The sequence below is a fragment of the Hippoglossus stenolepis genome, chromosome 17, assembly GCF_022539355.2.
Source record: "Hippoglossus stenolepis isolate QCI-W04-F060 chromosome 17, HSTE1.2, whole genome shotgun sequence".
Taxonomy (NCBI): Eukaryota; Metazoa; Chordata; class Actinopteri; order Pleuronectiformes; family Pleuronectidae; genus Hippoglossus; species Hippoglossus stenolepis.
The window spans coordinates 7,000,466-7,018,503 of NC_061499.1; the positions used below are offsets into that span (position 1 = coordinate 7,000,466).

The 18,038-nt window shown below is 43.1% G+C and overlaps 1 protein-coding gene across 4 annotated transcripts in view; it reads left to right on the top strand.

Moving 5' to 3' along the window:
• ash1l (ash1 (absent, small, or homeotic)-like (Drosophila)) overlaps nt 1-17,873 on the top strand; it is a 28,392-nt gene extending 10,519 nt beyond the window's left edge. For 3 of the 4 annotated variants that reach the window (XM_035183377.2, XM_035183380.2, XM_035183379.2), the window contains 23 exons: nt 1,542-2,211; nt 2,385-2,558; nt 2,686-2,780; nt 3,124-3,197; nt 3,337-3,382; nt 3,574-3,682; nt 3,813-4,019; nt 4,195-4,341; nt 6,703-6,811; nt 6,940-7,089; nt 7,508-7,575; nt 7,937-8,103; nt 8,401-8,553; nt 8,906-8,960; nt 9,316-9,448; nt 11,106-11,372; nt 11,739-11,825; nt 11,912-12,002; nt 12,402-12,540; nt 12,674-12,846; nt 13,097-13,263; nt 13,795-14,281; nt 15,401-17,873. In XM_035183377.2, the coding sequence (XP_035039268.2) occupies nt 1,542-2,211; nt 2,385-2,558; nt 2,686-2,780; nt 3,124-3,197; nt 3,337-3,382; nt 3,574-3,682; nt 3,813-4,019; nt 4,195-4,341; nt 6,703-6,811; nt 6,940-7,089; nt 7,508-7,575; nt 7,937-8,103; nt 8,401-8,553; nt 8,906-8,960; nt 9,316-9,448; nt 11,106-11,372; nt 11,739-11,825; nt 11,912-12,002; nt 12,402-12,540; nt 12,674-12,846; nt 13,097-13,263; nt 13,795-14,281; nt 15,401-15,492 (3,860 nt within the window). In that variant the 3' untranslated portion in view covers nt 15,493-17,873. The remainder of the gene's footprint in view (nt 1-1,541; nt 2,212-2,384; nt 2,559-2,685; nt 2,781-3,123; nt 3,198-3,336; nt 3,383-3,573; nt 3,683-3,812; nt 4,020-4,194; nt 4,342-6,702; nt 6,812-6,939; nt 7,090-7,507; nt 7,576-7,936; nt 8,104-8,400; nt 8,554-8,905; nt 8,961-9,315; nt 9,449-11,105; nt 11,373-11,738; nt 11,826-11,911; nt 12,003-12,401; nt 12,541-12,673; nt 12,847-13,096; nt 13,264-13,794; nt 14,282-15,400) is intronic. The other variant, XM_035183381.2, reaches the window with a different exon arrangement.
• The last annotated feature ends 165 nt before the right edge of the window (nt 17,874-18,038 follow it).

The following is an 18,038-nucleotide window of genomic DNA, read 5'->3' on the forward strand; positions in this document are numbered from 1 at the left end:
CTAATGAGCTTTATGGCTGGGTACAGCTATGGTGAGACCGGCACAGGTAGAAATCCGATAGATCCAGCCCTGATTCCAGGACTATTTATGTGGGCAATGTGCCAGATGGCTCTGAAATCTTGCTTGATCTTTGCTCAGGGAACGCTCTATGTCTCTTGAAAATCCCTCCGAGTGTTGAGAATTACCACGGAAACCATCTATACCTCAGTTGTGGTTGGATCAAACATCACTGGAAAATGATCAGCTCTGTCTCTGTAGCTCTCTCAGCTGTCCCCCATCTGAACAAAGAAATTACTCAGTGGAATATGCTACTTAATGCTACTGAAAAGTATCCCTTTTGAAAGAAACAGTGACGACCCCTGTGCATGCGCAGTCTGACATTTGGTAGCTCTTACGAGTGGTTACAGTTCTGGCAAAAATAAAGAAAACATGTGTAATGATTTGAACTGACTCCACTATGAGTGTGGATGGCCAGAGCAGATGTAGCGTTTCTGCCTGTGCTCATCTTACTGCAGGGGTGGAGTGTTTTGTTAACATGCTATATTTAGTAGACATTTCCCTCAAAAACCCACAATGTGAGGCCTAGTCCTCAGCTTCAGCCAGCACCTTGACTGAGCTACTGCCGCTGTAAGACCATCAGTGTCCCCCTGACTAACAGTGATGTGTCTGTCTTTGAGTTTAAATGTGAGTATTGAGTTATATTTAAGTTCATGGCTCAGAGGGAGATGGGAGGCAGTAAGAGGCTGTATAGTGCAGTTTAAACCAAGACAGGGTAATCCTGGATTATAGCTCAGGACTTGGGGTCAGTCAGAAGTCGCAGACTGCATCATGGAGATAGTGGAGGTCAAAGGTGGACTGGGACACCAGACAAGTGGGGAATGATGGAGGCTGATGGATGCACACTAACAGAAGAGGTTGGGAAGAGAGTGATGTGGGGGAAAAAGGGAGTAAAGGTGAAAGGGAGATGGGGACATGGGGGAACCCTCTTTCACTGAGCAAGGACTAAACAATACGAATGGTCTTGATCTACTTACTACACTAATATTTAAGTATGTATTAATCCCAAAACATTATTTTTAATGATTTAACTATTTCTTTAACAGTTTTCCCTTTGCTTCCTTGTATCAATATAATATATTTTTTCAAGGACAGAAAAGGGAGAGATTTAAAGAAAGATTTTTGAGGATGGAAGGTGATGGCGTGAGTCAGAGAAAATTAAGAGAAGCTAAAGTAAATAATGAAAAGGCTGCTCTCGTTCATTTACCACTGAATGCCTGTCTAAAATGTCAGCCAAGTAGGGATAATATGATCTGTTATGCTGTGTTAACCAATTACCTGATGTTTGGCTCTGTCAAACAAATCTTACTGTTGACTTTGTGGTTTGGATGAGACACAGCTGAGACAGTCATGGGACATTATCACACAGTTTCCTGACTGTTGACTGTGTCAGCAGTGCTAGTGTCACTCATAAATCCTAAGAATGTGTGCTGAGTGCTTTTATATATTCTTAGCATTAGTTTGCTGTGTTTTTTTTCCCACAGGGTCATCAAGTATTCAGGCAAGAGGTGTTGCCCTCCCGACCCCTGAAGGTCCCGAAGGATCCCTGCACCACCGGCAGCAGCACCATCACCAGCCTTCTCTGTTTCACTCCCACAGCTCGGCCTCCTCCTCCTGCCTCTCTCCCTCTCAGGACTGCTGCCTGGATGCCTCCCTGCCCCACCACTCCCACCGGGCACAGCCATCCAAACACAGCCTGCACCATGTCAACAAAATCCTACGTGCCAAGAAACTGCAGAGACAGGCTCGTACAGGAAACAATGTGGTGAAGAAGAGGGGCCCCGGACGTCCCAGGAAACACCCGTTACCCTCCCCACCGCCATCACCACCCCCTGTCGTTGAGTTGAACCCGACCCGGCAAAGGGACAGAGGGGGAGAACGGCCTGCCGGGGTCAGGGGCTGGGAGGGGGACACTGTGACTGATGCTATTGAGGCAGTAGTTCAGGGACAGCGTAGAAAAGGCCAGAAAAGGAAGCACTGGGAGAGAGACGGGGATGAGGAGGAAGAAGAAGAGGAAGAAGAGGACGGGGAGGTAGAAGAGACTGAGGAGCGCCTGCCAGACAGAGAGGAGAACCTGGGAAACCTGGTGGCAAGGGCCAAAACTGGGACAGGAAGAAGCTGGCTTACTCAGGAGGAGCTCCAGCATTTTCGTGGGTAAGCAACTGTTCACTATTCTGCGTGTTAACCTTTACAGCTCAGAGTTTCAGCTCTGGTACACAGACAGTGATTCACAGTAAATACTAATGTGTGGATTCAATGCTGGTATATATAGGAACATTTATTGCATCCAATTGCCACTAGAAACCAAGTCATGGTTCTATTTTTAGCTCAATGGAAAGCAAGCCAGATGGCCCCGTCTCCCCAGAATGCCCAGGCACTGTCTCAAGGGAACAAGCTCCACCCATTTCCATACCCAGCCAACGGGAGAAGAGACCAGCGAGACCTCCAAAAAAGAAGTTCCAGAAGGCGGGTCTTTACTCTGACGTGTACAAGACACAAGAGTGAGTGCCAAGGAAATCAAAATCAAAATATCTCATTGGTTTTAAGATACTAGCACAATATATATAGTAGGTCTGGACAGCATCAAATCTCTCTTTACATTGCCCTCTTTTTCTCCTCACCCTTTAGTCCCCGGAGTCAACTTCTGCAGCTAAAGAAAGAGAAGCTAGAATACATACCTGGGGAACATGACTATGGGTTGTTTCCAGCTCCTATACATGTTGGTGAGTCTGGGTCACATTTTGCACTGCATTTCTTATGTGTAAAACACAGGATTTGACCATGTAATTAATACCAGATTGAAATATCAGTCTAAAACTAATGTTTCTAATCATGCAAACTTTGTTGAGTAAAACCTGTAAATACTTTTTTACTTCAGTGCATGAGAACACTTCTTCTTCAGTTACCGCAAATGTATATTTTCAGCCATTACAAGATGTCAAAATTTACATCAACAGGTCAAACTTCTTATTTACATACAGTATGTCAATACAGCTGTGATAAATGTACAGTATGTGGTCAAAAATGACTTCCTCCTTCTACATTTCCCCTGCTTTTCTTTTACAGGGAAGTACCTGCGACAGAAGCGTATTGATTTCCAGTTGCCTTACGACATCTTATGGCTGTGGAAACACGATCAGGTGATCCATCAAATTGAGTACTAATTGTTTTTTAGGGTTTTTCCATTCTCGGAGTGAGCAACTGATGGCTAGTTTAAAAAGTCCCAACCCGCTCGTCATTAAACGCCCTTGTGTTCACTCTTCTGTTGTTGTGTTTCAGCTTTACAAGAGGCCCGATGTCCCCCTGTATAAAAAGATCAGATCAAGTGAGTATCTGGCTTGTCCCTTGGTCAGTTCTGTTGCCACTTCTCTGTTGATCCCTCCCTCGGTTGCTTTGACTCTTGTTGTCATGAGTTACATGCGCGTTGTTTACAAAACAGGAATTAAAAATACTTAATGCTCTCACTGCTGGCCACAACTTTAAATGTGAAGTGGTAATCTTCTGTTTGTGTCACAGATGTCTATGTGGACGTGAAGCCTCTCTCTGGATATGAAACAACGACGTGCAGCTGTAGGGGTCCTGAGGGCTCAGCTGAGAAAGGCTGCCTGGATGAATGCCTGAATAGGTAAAGACACATGCAGAAATTGTTATTCTATTTATTATCAAAAACCAAGATGCTTTTTCATACACAATGACGCTTTGGAGTTCTTTTGTTTAGTTAAAATTTAACTTGTGTTCAATTGTGTTTTTCCCAGGATGAGCTTTGCAGAGTGCTCTCAAAGCACCTGTCCGTGTGGCGAGTACTGTGACAACCAGCATATCCAGAAACACGACTGGGTCCAGTGTCTGGAGCGGTTCCGCGCTGAGGGCAAGGGCTGGGGCATCCGCACCAAGGAGTCTCTCCGCTCTGGACAATTTATCATTGAGTACCTGGGAGAGGTTGTTAGCGAACAGGAGTTCAGGTGAGATATATTATGCAAGATATTCTTGTTTAAAAATGTATGTGGACGTCAGATGATTTAGCATATTCTCGTACTCTTGTTTTGCCTGTTTCACTTTTTCCTTTCAGTACTTATTTAGAAATGGGTGAAAACCTCTCTTTTAATCTTCTTCTTCTTTGTTCTTTCCGTGATTTAGGAGCCGAATGATGGAGCAGTACTTCTCCCACAGTGGCAACTACTGTCTGAACCTGGATAGCGGCATGGTGATCGACAGCTATCGAATGGGCAATGAGGCGCGCTTCATAAACCACAGCTGTGATCCCAACTGTGAGATGCAGAAGTGGTGGGTGTCTTGTCAGCTTTACACCAGTTCCCGACTTGTGTCCTTGTGGTGCCTTTGGGTTCTTAACAGAAACACAGATTTGGTCTAAGCCATTTCAGGCACAAGCATTAGCCATAAGTTGTTACTGATGGATAATTGAGCCAATATATACAAACATACTGCGTTCACTCACACTATGTAAATGGTAAAGCCGACCATTAGGAGTCCGATAAGAGAAGGGTTTATGATTTAAGGGCTGCCTGGTGCATCAACATAAGCTGCTTTTAGACATGCACTTACATTTTCTGGAGAGGCTGAGTGTAAGTACGCAAATGTCTGAGTCAGTAGCTCCAGGCATTTTCTGGAACTTCTCCTGCCGGCCCCCAAGTATAATGTCCATGTGATAATATGGCAGGAAAAACTCAGGAAAAATGATGATTCTAATATGCAGCAGACGCAAAACTGTAAGAATACACATAACTCCGAATGGAAAAGAGGTGCCATACACGTAGAAGCTGCCAGCAAATGTGTCAACTTGGACAGACGACGAGACTCGAGAGCTTTTGGCAATAAAGGCAGATGTTGGTGTCGATATACTGCAAACAAACACATTTTTCTATTATGAACATGTAGGACCCAGACAATGTGCTGCTGTGTTCTTCATATGTGAATGTTAAAAGAAAGAGACAGAAAGTGTCAGTGAGACATTTGCTGAATCGTTGTTGTGGGAGAAGCTGAGTATTTTGTTTTCCAAATTCTTCTGGCGTTTAAAGTTAATGAACTGGAAAATAAACTAGCCCATTAACTAGATAGTTTCTCTTAATTGCTCTCCGTTTGTGGGCTTGATGATTTGGATGAGATGGGTAATTTCATATTCACGCTGCAAGAGGCAAACTCACTATACTGGAAGTACCAGAATTAAACCAGTAAGATATTCAGCATAGAACTAATGATGAATCAAAATAGAGACAAGGCCATCTAAACCACAAAATGTATCGTGTGTATTTCATATTTTCAGCACCTCACTCGTGTAGTTTAAGAACTGAGCATGTGTACTTTAATTCATGTAAATGGCCTTATTTGTATCAGTTTTATATTCCCTTATTATTGCAGGAATTCTTTGTTATGTTTAGAAGTTTTTGGAAGTTGTGTGGATTTGTCACAGCGATGCAGCAAAATCCCTTTATCCTTGGACACGGTTGAGTCGTCACAGTGGATGCTGGTGAATATGGTGTTGTCCTAGTTTAGGTATCATACACAAGCTCTAAAAGGGACACGTGTAGCAGGTGCACTTGGTTGTAAATGAGAACGCTGTGCCTGGAAACCCTAACCTTATTAATGTGGTTTTGTGGTGGTAATCTGATGAGATCACCTCTGTCACACTCTGCCAGTGTTCAAAGACCTAAATGGCTTAAAGGCCTTGCACCACGCCAAAACAATTCACTGGTTTCCTGAGGGATTGTTCTCACAGCATGGCTAAATCCACTGCAATCAGAGCCCTGGCAGAACAGGCTTCGCTGTGCACGATGTTATGAAGTGAAACCTGCTTGGTTTTGCTTTCGTCGCGGTTTGCCTGTGTTTGGTGAATCTGCGCCACGTGTCACTGGAGAGGATTTGATTTTGGACTGCTAACGACCTTGAGAGTCAACTATCAAACCGTACCCTCTACCCTCCAGCGTAGACCTGCTCATAATCTAGGCCACTGGTCTGTGCAAGTCTGTGTGTGTAATGTATAGTGGCTGGGCTGAAATAAAAGGCACCACAAGGATGGAGGATTTTCAGCACAAAGCCTGACGAGTCATCCATCTTGTCACAGAAGAGAGATTACATGCAGCGGGGCCTTAGATACAGCTGTAGTGCCTGAAGACAATGCGCTGAACCAGCTTTTTACCCCTATAGAAGGAATAAATTATGAAGTGGCTGGCAGGCAGAATAGTGCACTTTATTCTTAGAAGAAAGGCTAAAACCTGGAGCACTGCTTGGTTTGGAAAGGAGGAAAAAAAGGGGGGGGATTCCGATGTGTTGAGAGGTTGCCAATTCGAGCAAATGAAAACCTGGCTGTCCTTTTCTCTTTTTGTTCCAATTTTAAAATGGCTTAACTTAAATTGTCTCTCTGACATCAATATTTAAACATTAACTTTCAAGTTGGGACAGAAACTTGAAAACCTGACTTGAGGGAGAGGATGTAACCTCTTTGGTACAAGACCCAGTTGCTTCCTGACAGTTCAAAACTTTAGCCCTTTGCACCACAGCCAGAAGGGGAATGTATAAAAATATCTCTTATTTATTGAGTTTTCTTTGACTTCATATTGTCATATACACAGTAGTTTGTAGTAGTTTTACGCATGTACTTATTCTGTGTGTCTGTGCCTCCTCTCTTAGGTCCGTGAACGGGGTTTACAGAATCGGTCTCTTTGCCCTCAAGGAGATCAGCAGCGGCACTGAGCTCACCTACGACTACAACTTCCATTCCTTCAACACAGAAGAGCAGGTGAAGCACCAACGACCACTTTGACCTCTTCACGGAATAACACTTTGTTCAGAGCTGTACTCGCAGCAGCTTCAATTTCAGACCCTTTTCCCGCTTAGTACAACTCTGTCCTTTTCTCTGCCCTACAGCAAGTGTGTAACTGTGGCTCAGAGACCTGCCGCGGCATCATCGGTGGGAAAAGCCAACGCATTAACGGCCTGCCTCCGAAGACGGGAGGGACTCGGCGGCTGGGTCGACTTAAGGAGAAAAGGAAATCCAAACACCAGCTCAAGAAACGAGTAAGTAATGAATGTACGAACAAATACTAAGAACTTTTGTTTATATCAGTTCACGTGTAGAACATTTGAGTCTTTCATAGCAAAATTTCACACAGTTTTTGAATTAAAGTAAAACTTCTTTTCATCTGTAGTTGCTAGTTGATAAAAGATCAGGTGTCGTGTCTTTATAGGGCATGAATGTGTCTGTGTCTCAGAGGTACTCGTAGTGGACCCAAGGTGTCTGAGAAAGTAACTCAGAACACCATAAAGGGTATACTTCTGAATTAAGGTTGAATTGTGTGACCTAAAATGTATTTTATGGTCTTTTTTTAAATATAGGTTTTCAGTCATACTCATTTTAGGTTTGAGCAAGAAACTTAAAAAGGAGTTGTAAAAGTAATCAAGAGTAATGCTTTAGTACAACTGTCTTTTTTATCAGGAGGAAGAGTCGAGTGACAGCAACAAGTTTTACCCTCATCTCATGAAGCCCATGTCCAACAGAGAGAGGTAAGCACATGCACACACACACACACACAAACTGACACCAAAGTGACACACAGGAGAAACAGAACTCACAACATGTGCACATGTGATCATTAACATGTTTTGTCTGTATTGCATTCCTGCAAAGCTTAAATGCAAACTATGACTTATTGAAATATGTCAGTATAAAACAGCACTTGGTTAAATATCTGAAATTGCATTTAGTGCTGCCTTCCTTGATAGAATTGTGGTCTTTAAAGTGTCCAATTTATCAAACCAAATTTCACCAGAGAGCAATCTGTATATTTGCTATTTCAAGTATGAGGTGTGAGCGCACATTCACAAGCTGTCTTCTTCACACTGTTTTCTCTCCCTCGCTCACCAGAAACTTTGTGCTGAAGCACCGAGTGTTTCTCCTGAGGAACTGGGAGAAGATGAGGGAAAAACAGGAGCTGCTGAAGAGAGAGGGCGAGAGAGAGCGGGACTCCAGCAGCCTTTCCATATACACACGCTGGGGAGGAGTCATCCGCGACGACGGCAACATTAAGTCGGGTGAGTTTAAAGGTGTGCAGAGGCTTGTGAAGAAAAATGTTTTAGTGGCTACAATTGAGATGTGATAGACGTGTTATAGCAATAAAGCTGCACACAATTTGCAGAGAATGTAACTACATGTTGGAGCAGATCAGTATTTCAATTTTAAATCACAAAATAAGTGATAAGTTATGTTTCAGATTGAATTCTTTCAACACAGGCTGCAGATATTCACTGATCAGCGTATGTGATCTGAAATGAGGTGACTGAACTGTAATAAAAAAAGCCTGATGTGCTCTGTTCATCCCTGGTTTCCAGATGTGTTCCTGACGCAGTTCTCAGCTCTGCAGACGTCACGGTCGGTTCGTACGCGGAGACTCGCCGCTGCCGAGGAAAACACAGAAGTCACGCGCACTGCTCGCCTCGCACACATCTTCAAAGAGATTTGTGACATGATCACCAGCTACAAGGGTCAGTTACTTTAGTGGAGGAATATACAGAGTGATAATATGTATAGATAACCAAAGAAATTCACAGCTGTGTCTGTTTATTCTGGTGCCCTCTGTGAAGTTTCCCCTTTGTTTCAATCGCTGGCACACATGCACAAGCAATGTCCAGAAACGGATGGTTTTCTCTTACTTTGAAACAAGTGATAATAACAACCAGGTGCCACACAGAGAAGGTAGAGTTTGATTCTAGAACAGTTAATGGTGCTGAATATGTGACCCCACTTTCCACCTCAACAGGCCTTTAAAACTCATCTGTCTCTTTGGTAATGTAGTGAAAGAAAAGATGTTGACATTAATGTGGTTCTGTCCCTCAGATTCCGCCGGTCAGACGCTTGCTGCTCCACTGGTGAATCTTCCTTCACGGAAGAGGTACGAGTTTAAACCCGCATGTCACCTGGTTCATTCATAATGTTTGACTGTTTTCCAGACAGCACAGTGTTATCTGGTCCATCAGTGTACAACGCCCACATAGTCTAACACTTTATCTTTCTCCGCACGCTTTGAGCCATGACATCCTCTGCTTTGATTTCTCATCCAGTATTGATATAATCACGTCTGTGTCGAAACAATAACAGCCCATACACCGTTGTGGTTGGGAGTTTGATTTCCACTGTGCCGCTCATGTCATCTGTAGACCCATTGTCTTATTGTTGCTCTACCTGACGTGTATTTCATATTAAAGCCACATTTGCAGAGGCTAACACCACTGTGTTTGTATCATCAGGAACAGCCAGTACTATGAGAAGGTGTCTGACCCTCTGGACCTGAGCACCATCGAGAAGCAGATCCTCACGGGCCACTACAAGACCGTTGAAGCGTTCGACATGGACATGCTTAAAGTGTTCCGCAATGCCGAGGTAGGCTGCGTTGACGATCCCCTTCTATTTACAGTGAAAACTGCAGAAAGAGCATTTGCTTCTGCATTCATACATAATTTAAATCGTTCTGTCAGTTGAGCCGCACACGTTGCTGCCAGAAGATGAGTATTTAAGGGAAGTTTTGTTCCTCCTTTAACTTACTTTGTTCTCTCATTCACTGATCCCTTTCTCCCACTCTCGCTCTGTCTCTCTCTATTTATTTTACTCTTTAATTAACAGCAACAACAAATGTCTACCCCCAATTCTAGTTGCACTCAGTGTGTCTTTGTTTTGTAAAGTGACACATATTAGGTTCGGAAGAAGTGTGTTTTAAATGATGTGCGGGTTCAGGTCGGGTTCGGCCACATTGGTTGAGCTACCCTCTTGATATTTTATGCTGCACATGCCTGTGATTTGTGACACCACAACAAAACCATAAAGACAGAATGCCTGTCAAGTTGGGGTTGGACTTTTTTTCTACCAGACAGAAACTTGCGGCCCAAGCTGCACTCTAGGGTTTTTTGATCCGTGCTATTAAACCACATAATCATCATGTTGATAGTTCCTAAATGTTACAAGAATACTTTCTTCGGAGCAGGGATTTATTTTACATTTGGAGCTGTTTTACATGAACAACATTTAGTTCTTGGTTCTTCTAGGCAGGTTGAGATCTTCAAGAGGATTTTCTTCTCCTGGGAAAGGATTAAGAAACTATAAGCTGGTGATAACAGACAAACAAACTAAAAATCTGTTTTTTAATGAATTTGTACCAGCATCGTTATATTTGTCATGTTGATCATAATTTACACTATTTTTCTTTTAACTCAACGCTCAATGTGTTACATATCTGTGTGTTTTTTAACCAACAATCATTAGAAACAAATGTGTGATGAATGCATAAAAGCTAAAGCTGCTGCGGAATCCAGTTTTCATCATCACTAACTCCCGAGTATGATCCCAGATTCTTTGCTCAATCAAAATCAAGAGGCCTCATCAGAATGATAATTTAAGCTGTTTCTGTGCAGCTCCGAGGCGTTCGTCCTCCCACTCAGTCATCGCTTCCCTCTCTTCTTTCCCACACAAAAACCTCCCTAATGGGATGTAACTGCATGACTCCTGACGCGTAGCAGGTCCTTTCTATTTACATCTGTATAGCGTAGCAGTTAAAACGAGTGCCACTTGAAACCTCTCAGAGGCGCTTACGTTCCCATTCATAGAAGTTTGATGGGGACGTCTAAATTAGATTGACCCCAGGGTCCCGGGGCCTTTTTTTTTGGCAGACTGAAAAATGTGTGAGTGGAATGTGGTTTATTGTTAAGTTGAAAGCCGCTGGGTGTTGCCCCTGTAGGTGAAATTTTGGCAGTTGCAGAGGAAATGCTACTTTCTGAGTCAATGACCTTTGTTCTGCAGCAAATTGTCTGTTGCTCTGCACAGAGAAGTCTGGTCTGACTGTTTGAACAATGAGGGTGTAATTCTGGAGTCAAATGTACATTATTCTAGTAAGATTTATCTCATCTCTTCATGCTGTCTGCCAGATCCTGCTGTGTGTCCGAACACACCTTCAGTAGCAGATTCACAATGATTTCCTGACAATTTATTGTTTTTGGCAGAGAAAGGAAGTAGCTGCTCTTTTACGATCGTCTTGTTTTCCCACCAGAAATATTACGGCAGGAAGTCATCAGTGGGCAGGGACGTGTGTCGGTTGCGGAAAGCCTACTACAGCGCTCGCCATGAAGCCGCCGTCCAGATTGATGAGATCGTGGGCGAGACTGCCAGCGAGGCCGACAGCTCGGATTCACTGGAGCGGGACCACGGCCACGGAGGAGGAGGGCCGGGGTCCCACGACAAGGACGACGACATCATCCGTTGCATCTGTGGAATGTACAAGGACGAGGGACTGATGATCCAGTGTGAAAAGTGCATGGTAAGAAGCAACGGGTCAAACACATACAACTGAAAAAATCTATAGTTTTACTTTTCCCTTTTTTGTTTCAGTGAGTGTGTTTCTCCTGAGACTTAACACCTAACTATGAAGCACTTTGTCAAGAGATTTTGTGCAGTCGGTCCTTTTGTGTATATTTATTTTTAGACAAAGAAAACAAGGCTGGTAACAAATATCGATGGAACAACCACAGTCGTGAATCACCAACTCTTAGGAGAGCACAAACGCTTCTGTCCTTGTCAGTGATGCAGAACTCTTGAGTGTTAACTGAGTCAGCCGGAGAGTAATCAAGTCAGCCACCCATTTTTTACAACATGTGATTTCAGCTATTTTTTTTTATCATTGCAGGTATGGCAGCACTTTGACTGTATGCGGCTGGAGACCGAGGTAGAGCACTACCTGTGTGAGCAGTGTGACCCTCGGCCTGTAGACGGGGTACGTTTATCTCTGCAAAAAACTGCCATGAATACCGAACTGGATCACCGACCTCTTCTAATCTCACTTACTGTACATCATTACAGGAAGTTCCCATGATTCCCCAGCCCAGCTACGCTCAGGCCGGCTCTATCTACTACATCTGCCTCCTGAGAGACGAACTGCTGCTACATCAAGGTAAAGAAACGCTTGAAACCTGCAGTCATGAACTCATAAATGCTGAAAAAGGTTGGCTCTCAACTTTTAGAGCATTTTAACAGCTCTTGAAAATCTTGAGTTTGCTGACCTCCAGTGGTTTAACTCCTAACGTTGCTGCAGTGATGTAACATGACATCACTCCATGTGAGGTTGCGGGTGTGTTGCATGTGGTCAGAGGTTAAACTGGTTCAAAACATTTAACCAGAAATGTCAGAAACAGAGTTTCATTCTGATGCTTTCATGACAAAGCAATCCTCTCCAAAGTACTGAACTGAGTTGTCAAACTATCTGTCAAGTGACTTGGGTGTTAAGCAGTCAATTTCCTGTGAAATGTACCGTTGCAGACAAGTAACAAGTCAGTGTGTGTCTGTTGTGCAGGCGACTGTGTGTATCTGATGAGAGACAGCAGACGCACACCTGAGGGCCAGCCTGTCAGACAGTCTTACCGTCTCCTGTCCCACATCAACCGAGATAAGCTTGACATCTTCCGAATTGAGAAACTCTGGAAGAATGAAAAGTAAGTTCAACCAGATGATGCCCTACACATGTCTGACTGTGAGAAAGATAAAGTTGTAATTGCTTGTCATTGTTGGGTGTTGAGTTGTGTCAAAGTGTTTAATATTCTGTCCCTGTCTGCTCCATCTCTAAAGGGGTGAGAGGTTTGCCTTTGGCCACCACTACTTCCGTCCCCACGAGACACATCATTCTCCATCACGACGGTTCTACCAGAATGAGCTTTTCCGGATGCCGCTCTACGAGATCATCCCCCTGGAGTCAGTGGTGGGAACCTGCTGTGTCCTCGATCTCTACACTTACTGCAAGGGTGAGGGGGAAAAAAAACACACACACACAAACCTTCATCATATGTATGACTCACTGCATCTTCTGTGACGGACTAATTCTTTGAAGAGCTACTGCTCAGGCTCCTGTGTTGCTTGATTAAAGCTCCTTACAGGCTGAATGTGTGTAATTATGGATAAGAAGTAGGACAGTGCTGATAAAGAAAAAGTATTTTAAAATGACATAAACTGCAGCAGTTCTTTGCTAATAAAAATGTCCTTTTCTTCATACAGGTCGGCCAAAGGGCGTGAAAGAGCAGGATGTTTACATCTGCGATTACCGCCTGGACAAGTCGGCTCACCTGTTCTACAAGATCCATCGTAACCGCTACCCAGTCTGCACCAAGCTATACGCCTTCAACCATTTCCCCAAGCGGCTGGCGCCTAAAAGAGACTTCTCGGTGAGCGTAATGGGGGTTGGGGGGTTGGGGGGTTTGTTCCTGACAGGGCGGGTAGCTGCTGTGTTGGCATCTGTAGCTGATTACTAAACACTGAAGGATATTTTAAGAGCGGAGGTAATATTACAGCCCCGGGCACATTTGCAAGGGCGGCTCATCTTGCTGACAGTGTTTAGACTTCCTGTAACACAATAACAGGTGAAGGTATTTCTAACCAGAAAAAACGGAGAAAAACCTCAAGAGCTTGCAGGGAACCGCATCAAAAACCTGTTCTGTAATTTTTTCACTGCTGTTGGTATGTTGACGACATTGTGTCCAGTGTAATTTGTATCTAAAAGACGAAAAAGACATTAAAATTATTTTAGATCTGTGTCAGGAAACTTTAACTGTTCAAAACTCCTCTGTGGTTTCTTTACTGTGTTGCATTGATTTCATTCATTATTCACAAATTGCCACTATCTGAAATCTAAATCAGCTGCATGAAACTTTTTACAAACATTATTTGAACCGAGTGTAATTCTGACTTTTCTGCAGCCTCATTATGTTCCTGACAACTACAAGAGGAACGGGGGCCGCTCGGCCTGGAAGAGCGAACGACCGAAAGGAGCTGGAGGCGGCGAGGACGACGGCTCTTCCTGCGAGCGGGGTGACGACTTCCCACCGGAGACGGAAGAAGGGAGAGGAGTGGAGGACGACATGGACATGGCTACGGAGGATCCTGAAGTGAACTCAGCGAAGCCCAGGAGAACGGAGCAGGAAGGGGAGGGAGAGGAGGATGAAGATGATGAGGATGAGGAAGAGGAAGGACAGGAGGCTGCGGAGCGCAAGGAGCTGGAAGAGGCTACTGCCGAGAGGATCGGAGAGATGCTTGAACTCCCGTCCTCCTCAGCATCCTCGCCGTTACACCACCCAGTGCTGGGCAGGAGGGAGGCCCAGAGGGACCGACTGAACAAAATTCTGTTGGATCTGCTGCACAAAACTCCCAGCAAGAATGGTGAGGGACCGGGAACAAAGCAGGGGGGTAGGTCAACGAATGAATGAGGGTTAAATACTCAAATCATTTGCTGTGACATCATTTATCATTTTAAACATGTTGGATAATGCATTTTATCACCATTTTCTGAATGATCAAGTTTTTCGATTTAAAAGGAATGTGGGATGACAAGGAATCAAAATCAGATTTAGCTTTCATTCATTTTTATGTTGCACATCTTTCACTCTAACAGATGTCTGCTGCTTCGTCCAAGTCCTTTCCTCCTGTACTTTGTTAGAGGAAGTTGTTTTCATTTACTGATACTGTTACTAAAAAGATCCTTTATCTATTTTTTCACGTATAATGTAGATGGTAACAAAGCTGTTGAAAATCCCCATTCTTACCATTTAAACGTTACACAAGGTACCAATACCAGACCAATATGCCGTTAAACGTTACAGTACCCAAGTATTTACTAGTATTGGTAGTTTTTGAATACAAGCTGTGTTTCCTATGAGTTGATGTTACATAGAAGCATCTGATGAGAGGCATCGCTGCTAACACAAGTTTTTAACTGTCTACGTTGACAAAGCAGAAGTAAGAAGCGAAAAATAGCATCGTTTTGTCTACAAAGCCGAAAGTCCACCAATACCACAAAGCTAAGTTTTAAACCTATGCAGACAAATGGAGGCTACACATCAAACCAAGCAAAACTTCTCACAGGTTAGGGAATGTGATACATACATCATGACATCATGGCCTCAAACATAGGTCAAGTGTTTGTTGTCTGACAGGCAAACTATTTGTTTAAGGAGGAGATTAAGGGCAGTGAACTTTTTAATTGGGCTTCATGTTTTTAGTTTACTCACCAATGTGGCAAACAGGTTTATATGCAAACAACATTCGTTTGTGGATGAAAAATTGCAACAAGAACAAATAAATATTTCAATTCTGGATTCGGGGAGTTAAAAACAACTCCAGGAACAGTTTCCAGAGGCTTCCTGGATGTTGCTGACTCTGTCAGACTTTTGAGCACTTGAATTTTAAAGTAGGAATAACAGAAAAGTCACCTTTACCTTTTCTTTGCTTTGATACAACACCCTGTGTCAGTTGTTTCTGTCCAAGCTCCTAATCCCCCCTCTCTTTCTCTGTCTGTTCTTCCAACAGCCATAGATGTCAGCTATCTCTTGGAGGAGGGCGCAGGGCGGCGGCTACGGCGACGGACGCTTGGTTTCGGTGATTTCGTGGGGAGGAAATAACGTTGCTACGTGCCTGTCAAGCACACTGCTTTTAACCTTGTGAGCAAGTGCAGAAAATGGAGCGAAAGCAAGAGGGAGAGATGAGCAGTGCTGGTTCCTGACCATTAAGGACCACATTGCATCCCTCGGGGGCCTCTTCCGGTTTACCTCTTCCAAGACTGTCATCTCTAATCTGAGAGCGTGGAGGGGGTTTGGAAGCGCTGACTCCGTGGCAGTTCTAGCTTTTCCGAAGTTCTCCAGGAGCACGAAGAGAGAGCTAACCCAGACTTCTTGCTTATTTAAGTAGTTTGATGCAAAACCTGTTTTTCAAGAAAAAAACCGAACATAGGAGAAAAACCCATGCACTTAAATGCATTGAAACGTGACAGACGTGGGCGGATGAATTGAAACAAGTGGTACGGAGTTCGGGGGGGCGGAGAGAGGGAGAGGGACGGTTCTTCCTTTCATTCAGTGGTGATGTGAATGCTGGAGAATCGGTTCAATGCTGCAATGACTAAATGCAAACAAGCGAGAGAAGAGAAGATCAGCGCCGGGAAGGGGGGGGTGGGGGGGGCGTGGCTTCGTAGAAATGTAAGTTGAGCAGCGTGCTCAGATGCTGCTCATGAGAAAGAGAACAAGGGCGGTGGAACTGCACTTTTGGTACCATGGATATTGTGAAGCTCTGTGTAATGTATCTATAATGAAAACACACTAACACTCTCACAGTATTTGATGATGCAGTCTGAAAAAAAGAAAAAAAATGAAATGCGAGTTAAAAAAGTCTATTATCTTTTCCCTGTTATACTGTAGTTGCTCATTTAGGAACAGAAGAGGCCGGGTGGCGTGTTTATTAACGGGGCGGGGGGGGGAGATTGAGTGTGCGCTTTAGTCAGTCAAAGTGTCTTGTTGAGGTTTTATTTTATTTTTTATTTTCTTGTGAGGCAGTCAGCTCGGCCCCTCTCTTTTTTTGAAGTAACATGATTCACCAGCTTAACTAAATCAGGCATGCGTGGGGGACACTGGCTTTAACAGTAACGCCTTACACAGCTGTGCTCTCCGGCGGCCTTGCGTGCGAGTGTGTGCGTGCGTACACACTTTTATTGTGTGTCTGTACTCTGCCAGATTTCTTGAAAATATACCTTTTTAAAAAAAAAGAAAAAAAAATTAAGGGCTCGATGGCAATTAACAGTTTTAAGAAAACTATGGAAAACAATACTTAACATGAAATGTATCGTGATGGTCATATTTTCTTATATTCTGTGAGACGGGTGGGGCGGTGTATACTGTATATTGGGAGGGGACGGGGACTTAGCATCTTTTCTTGTCTTTAGACTATGTTCCTGGTTGCCATGGAGAATGTTTCAAAAAGGAAATTGTGATATTTGATGAGATTTCTTTTTTTTTCCCCAAATGCCTCTGCTAAAAAGGGACAAGCCTGCAATGTCCCCGTGCGGTAAACTGACAAGAGACGTGACAGGAATGAGACACTGAGGGAGAGGCGGTCGAGAGGGAACGGGAAGCTGTACAGTGCCAAGTTATGTAAATATATACACTTTACATTGAGGAGTGTCTCCAAAAAGCAATATCTTGAAAATGGATTTTGTTTATTATTGTACTGTACAGGACTCAGCCCTAAATGTATTATTATAATAATGATAATATTATAATTTCTTCCGTTTGTATTACTATAATGAAGACACTTAAGCTCGGAGGAAAAATGATTTTTTTAAATGTCCAGAAAATCTCACCGTAAATTTCCTGACGACGTAAAAACTGAAGCAGAGTTTTCGTTGCCTATAAATGAAATTCATCTATGTACTGCATGAACAAGAGGAATGTCGGAACGGACACGAAGGCATTGGGACATGACAGTGACTCAGCAAGACACCTTGTCACTGAATATTGTTAATAATATTTACTTTTAAGGAGAAATGTACTCCTTGTTTTTTTGCTGCAAAGTGTTGAACACTAAAAAAACAAACCAACATAAAAATGTTATGATATTTTTAAAACGGCGACAGAAACAAAAGTAACGCTGTCTGCCCGATATCATGTTATTATTTTTTGTTTTTCCGTTTTTCTTTCAAATAGGAAATGGTTCCGTTTCGTGATAGCGGTCATTGTATGATGCTTGTACTTGTATTTGTGTGTTTTTTGTGTGATTCGTTTAGTTATTTTTAGACAATCACAAAATAAGATGCAAGCATTGTAAATGGCAGACTGGCGGACATTTTGTGATGTGTACAGTTTGTCAAAAAAAAATACTTCTTCCACTCGTTTAAAAGTTTGTAATTATGATTCTTAAGTCATGAAAAATGCTGTTGGTTTTTACTTTTTGTTTTATATTTGTTTTTTTGTTTGTTTGTTTTTTTAATAAAAAGCACTACATTATTGTGAATACACCTGATGTTGTTGTACTTTTATTACTATAGAGAACATCACAGAAATGCAGATAGACAACTTGTGTTTGAGAGTAAGCTAAAGACATTTATATTTTATTTTAATCCTGACGTTAAGTAGCGTCATGACATAGATACTTTACATGTTCGTTGGTTGATCAAAGCCAT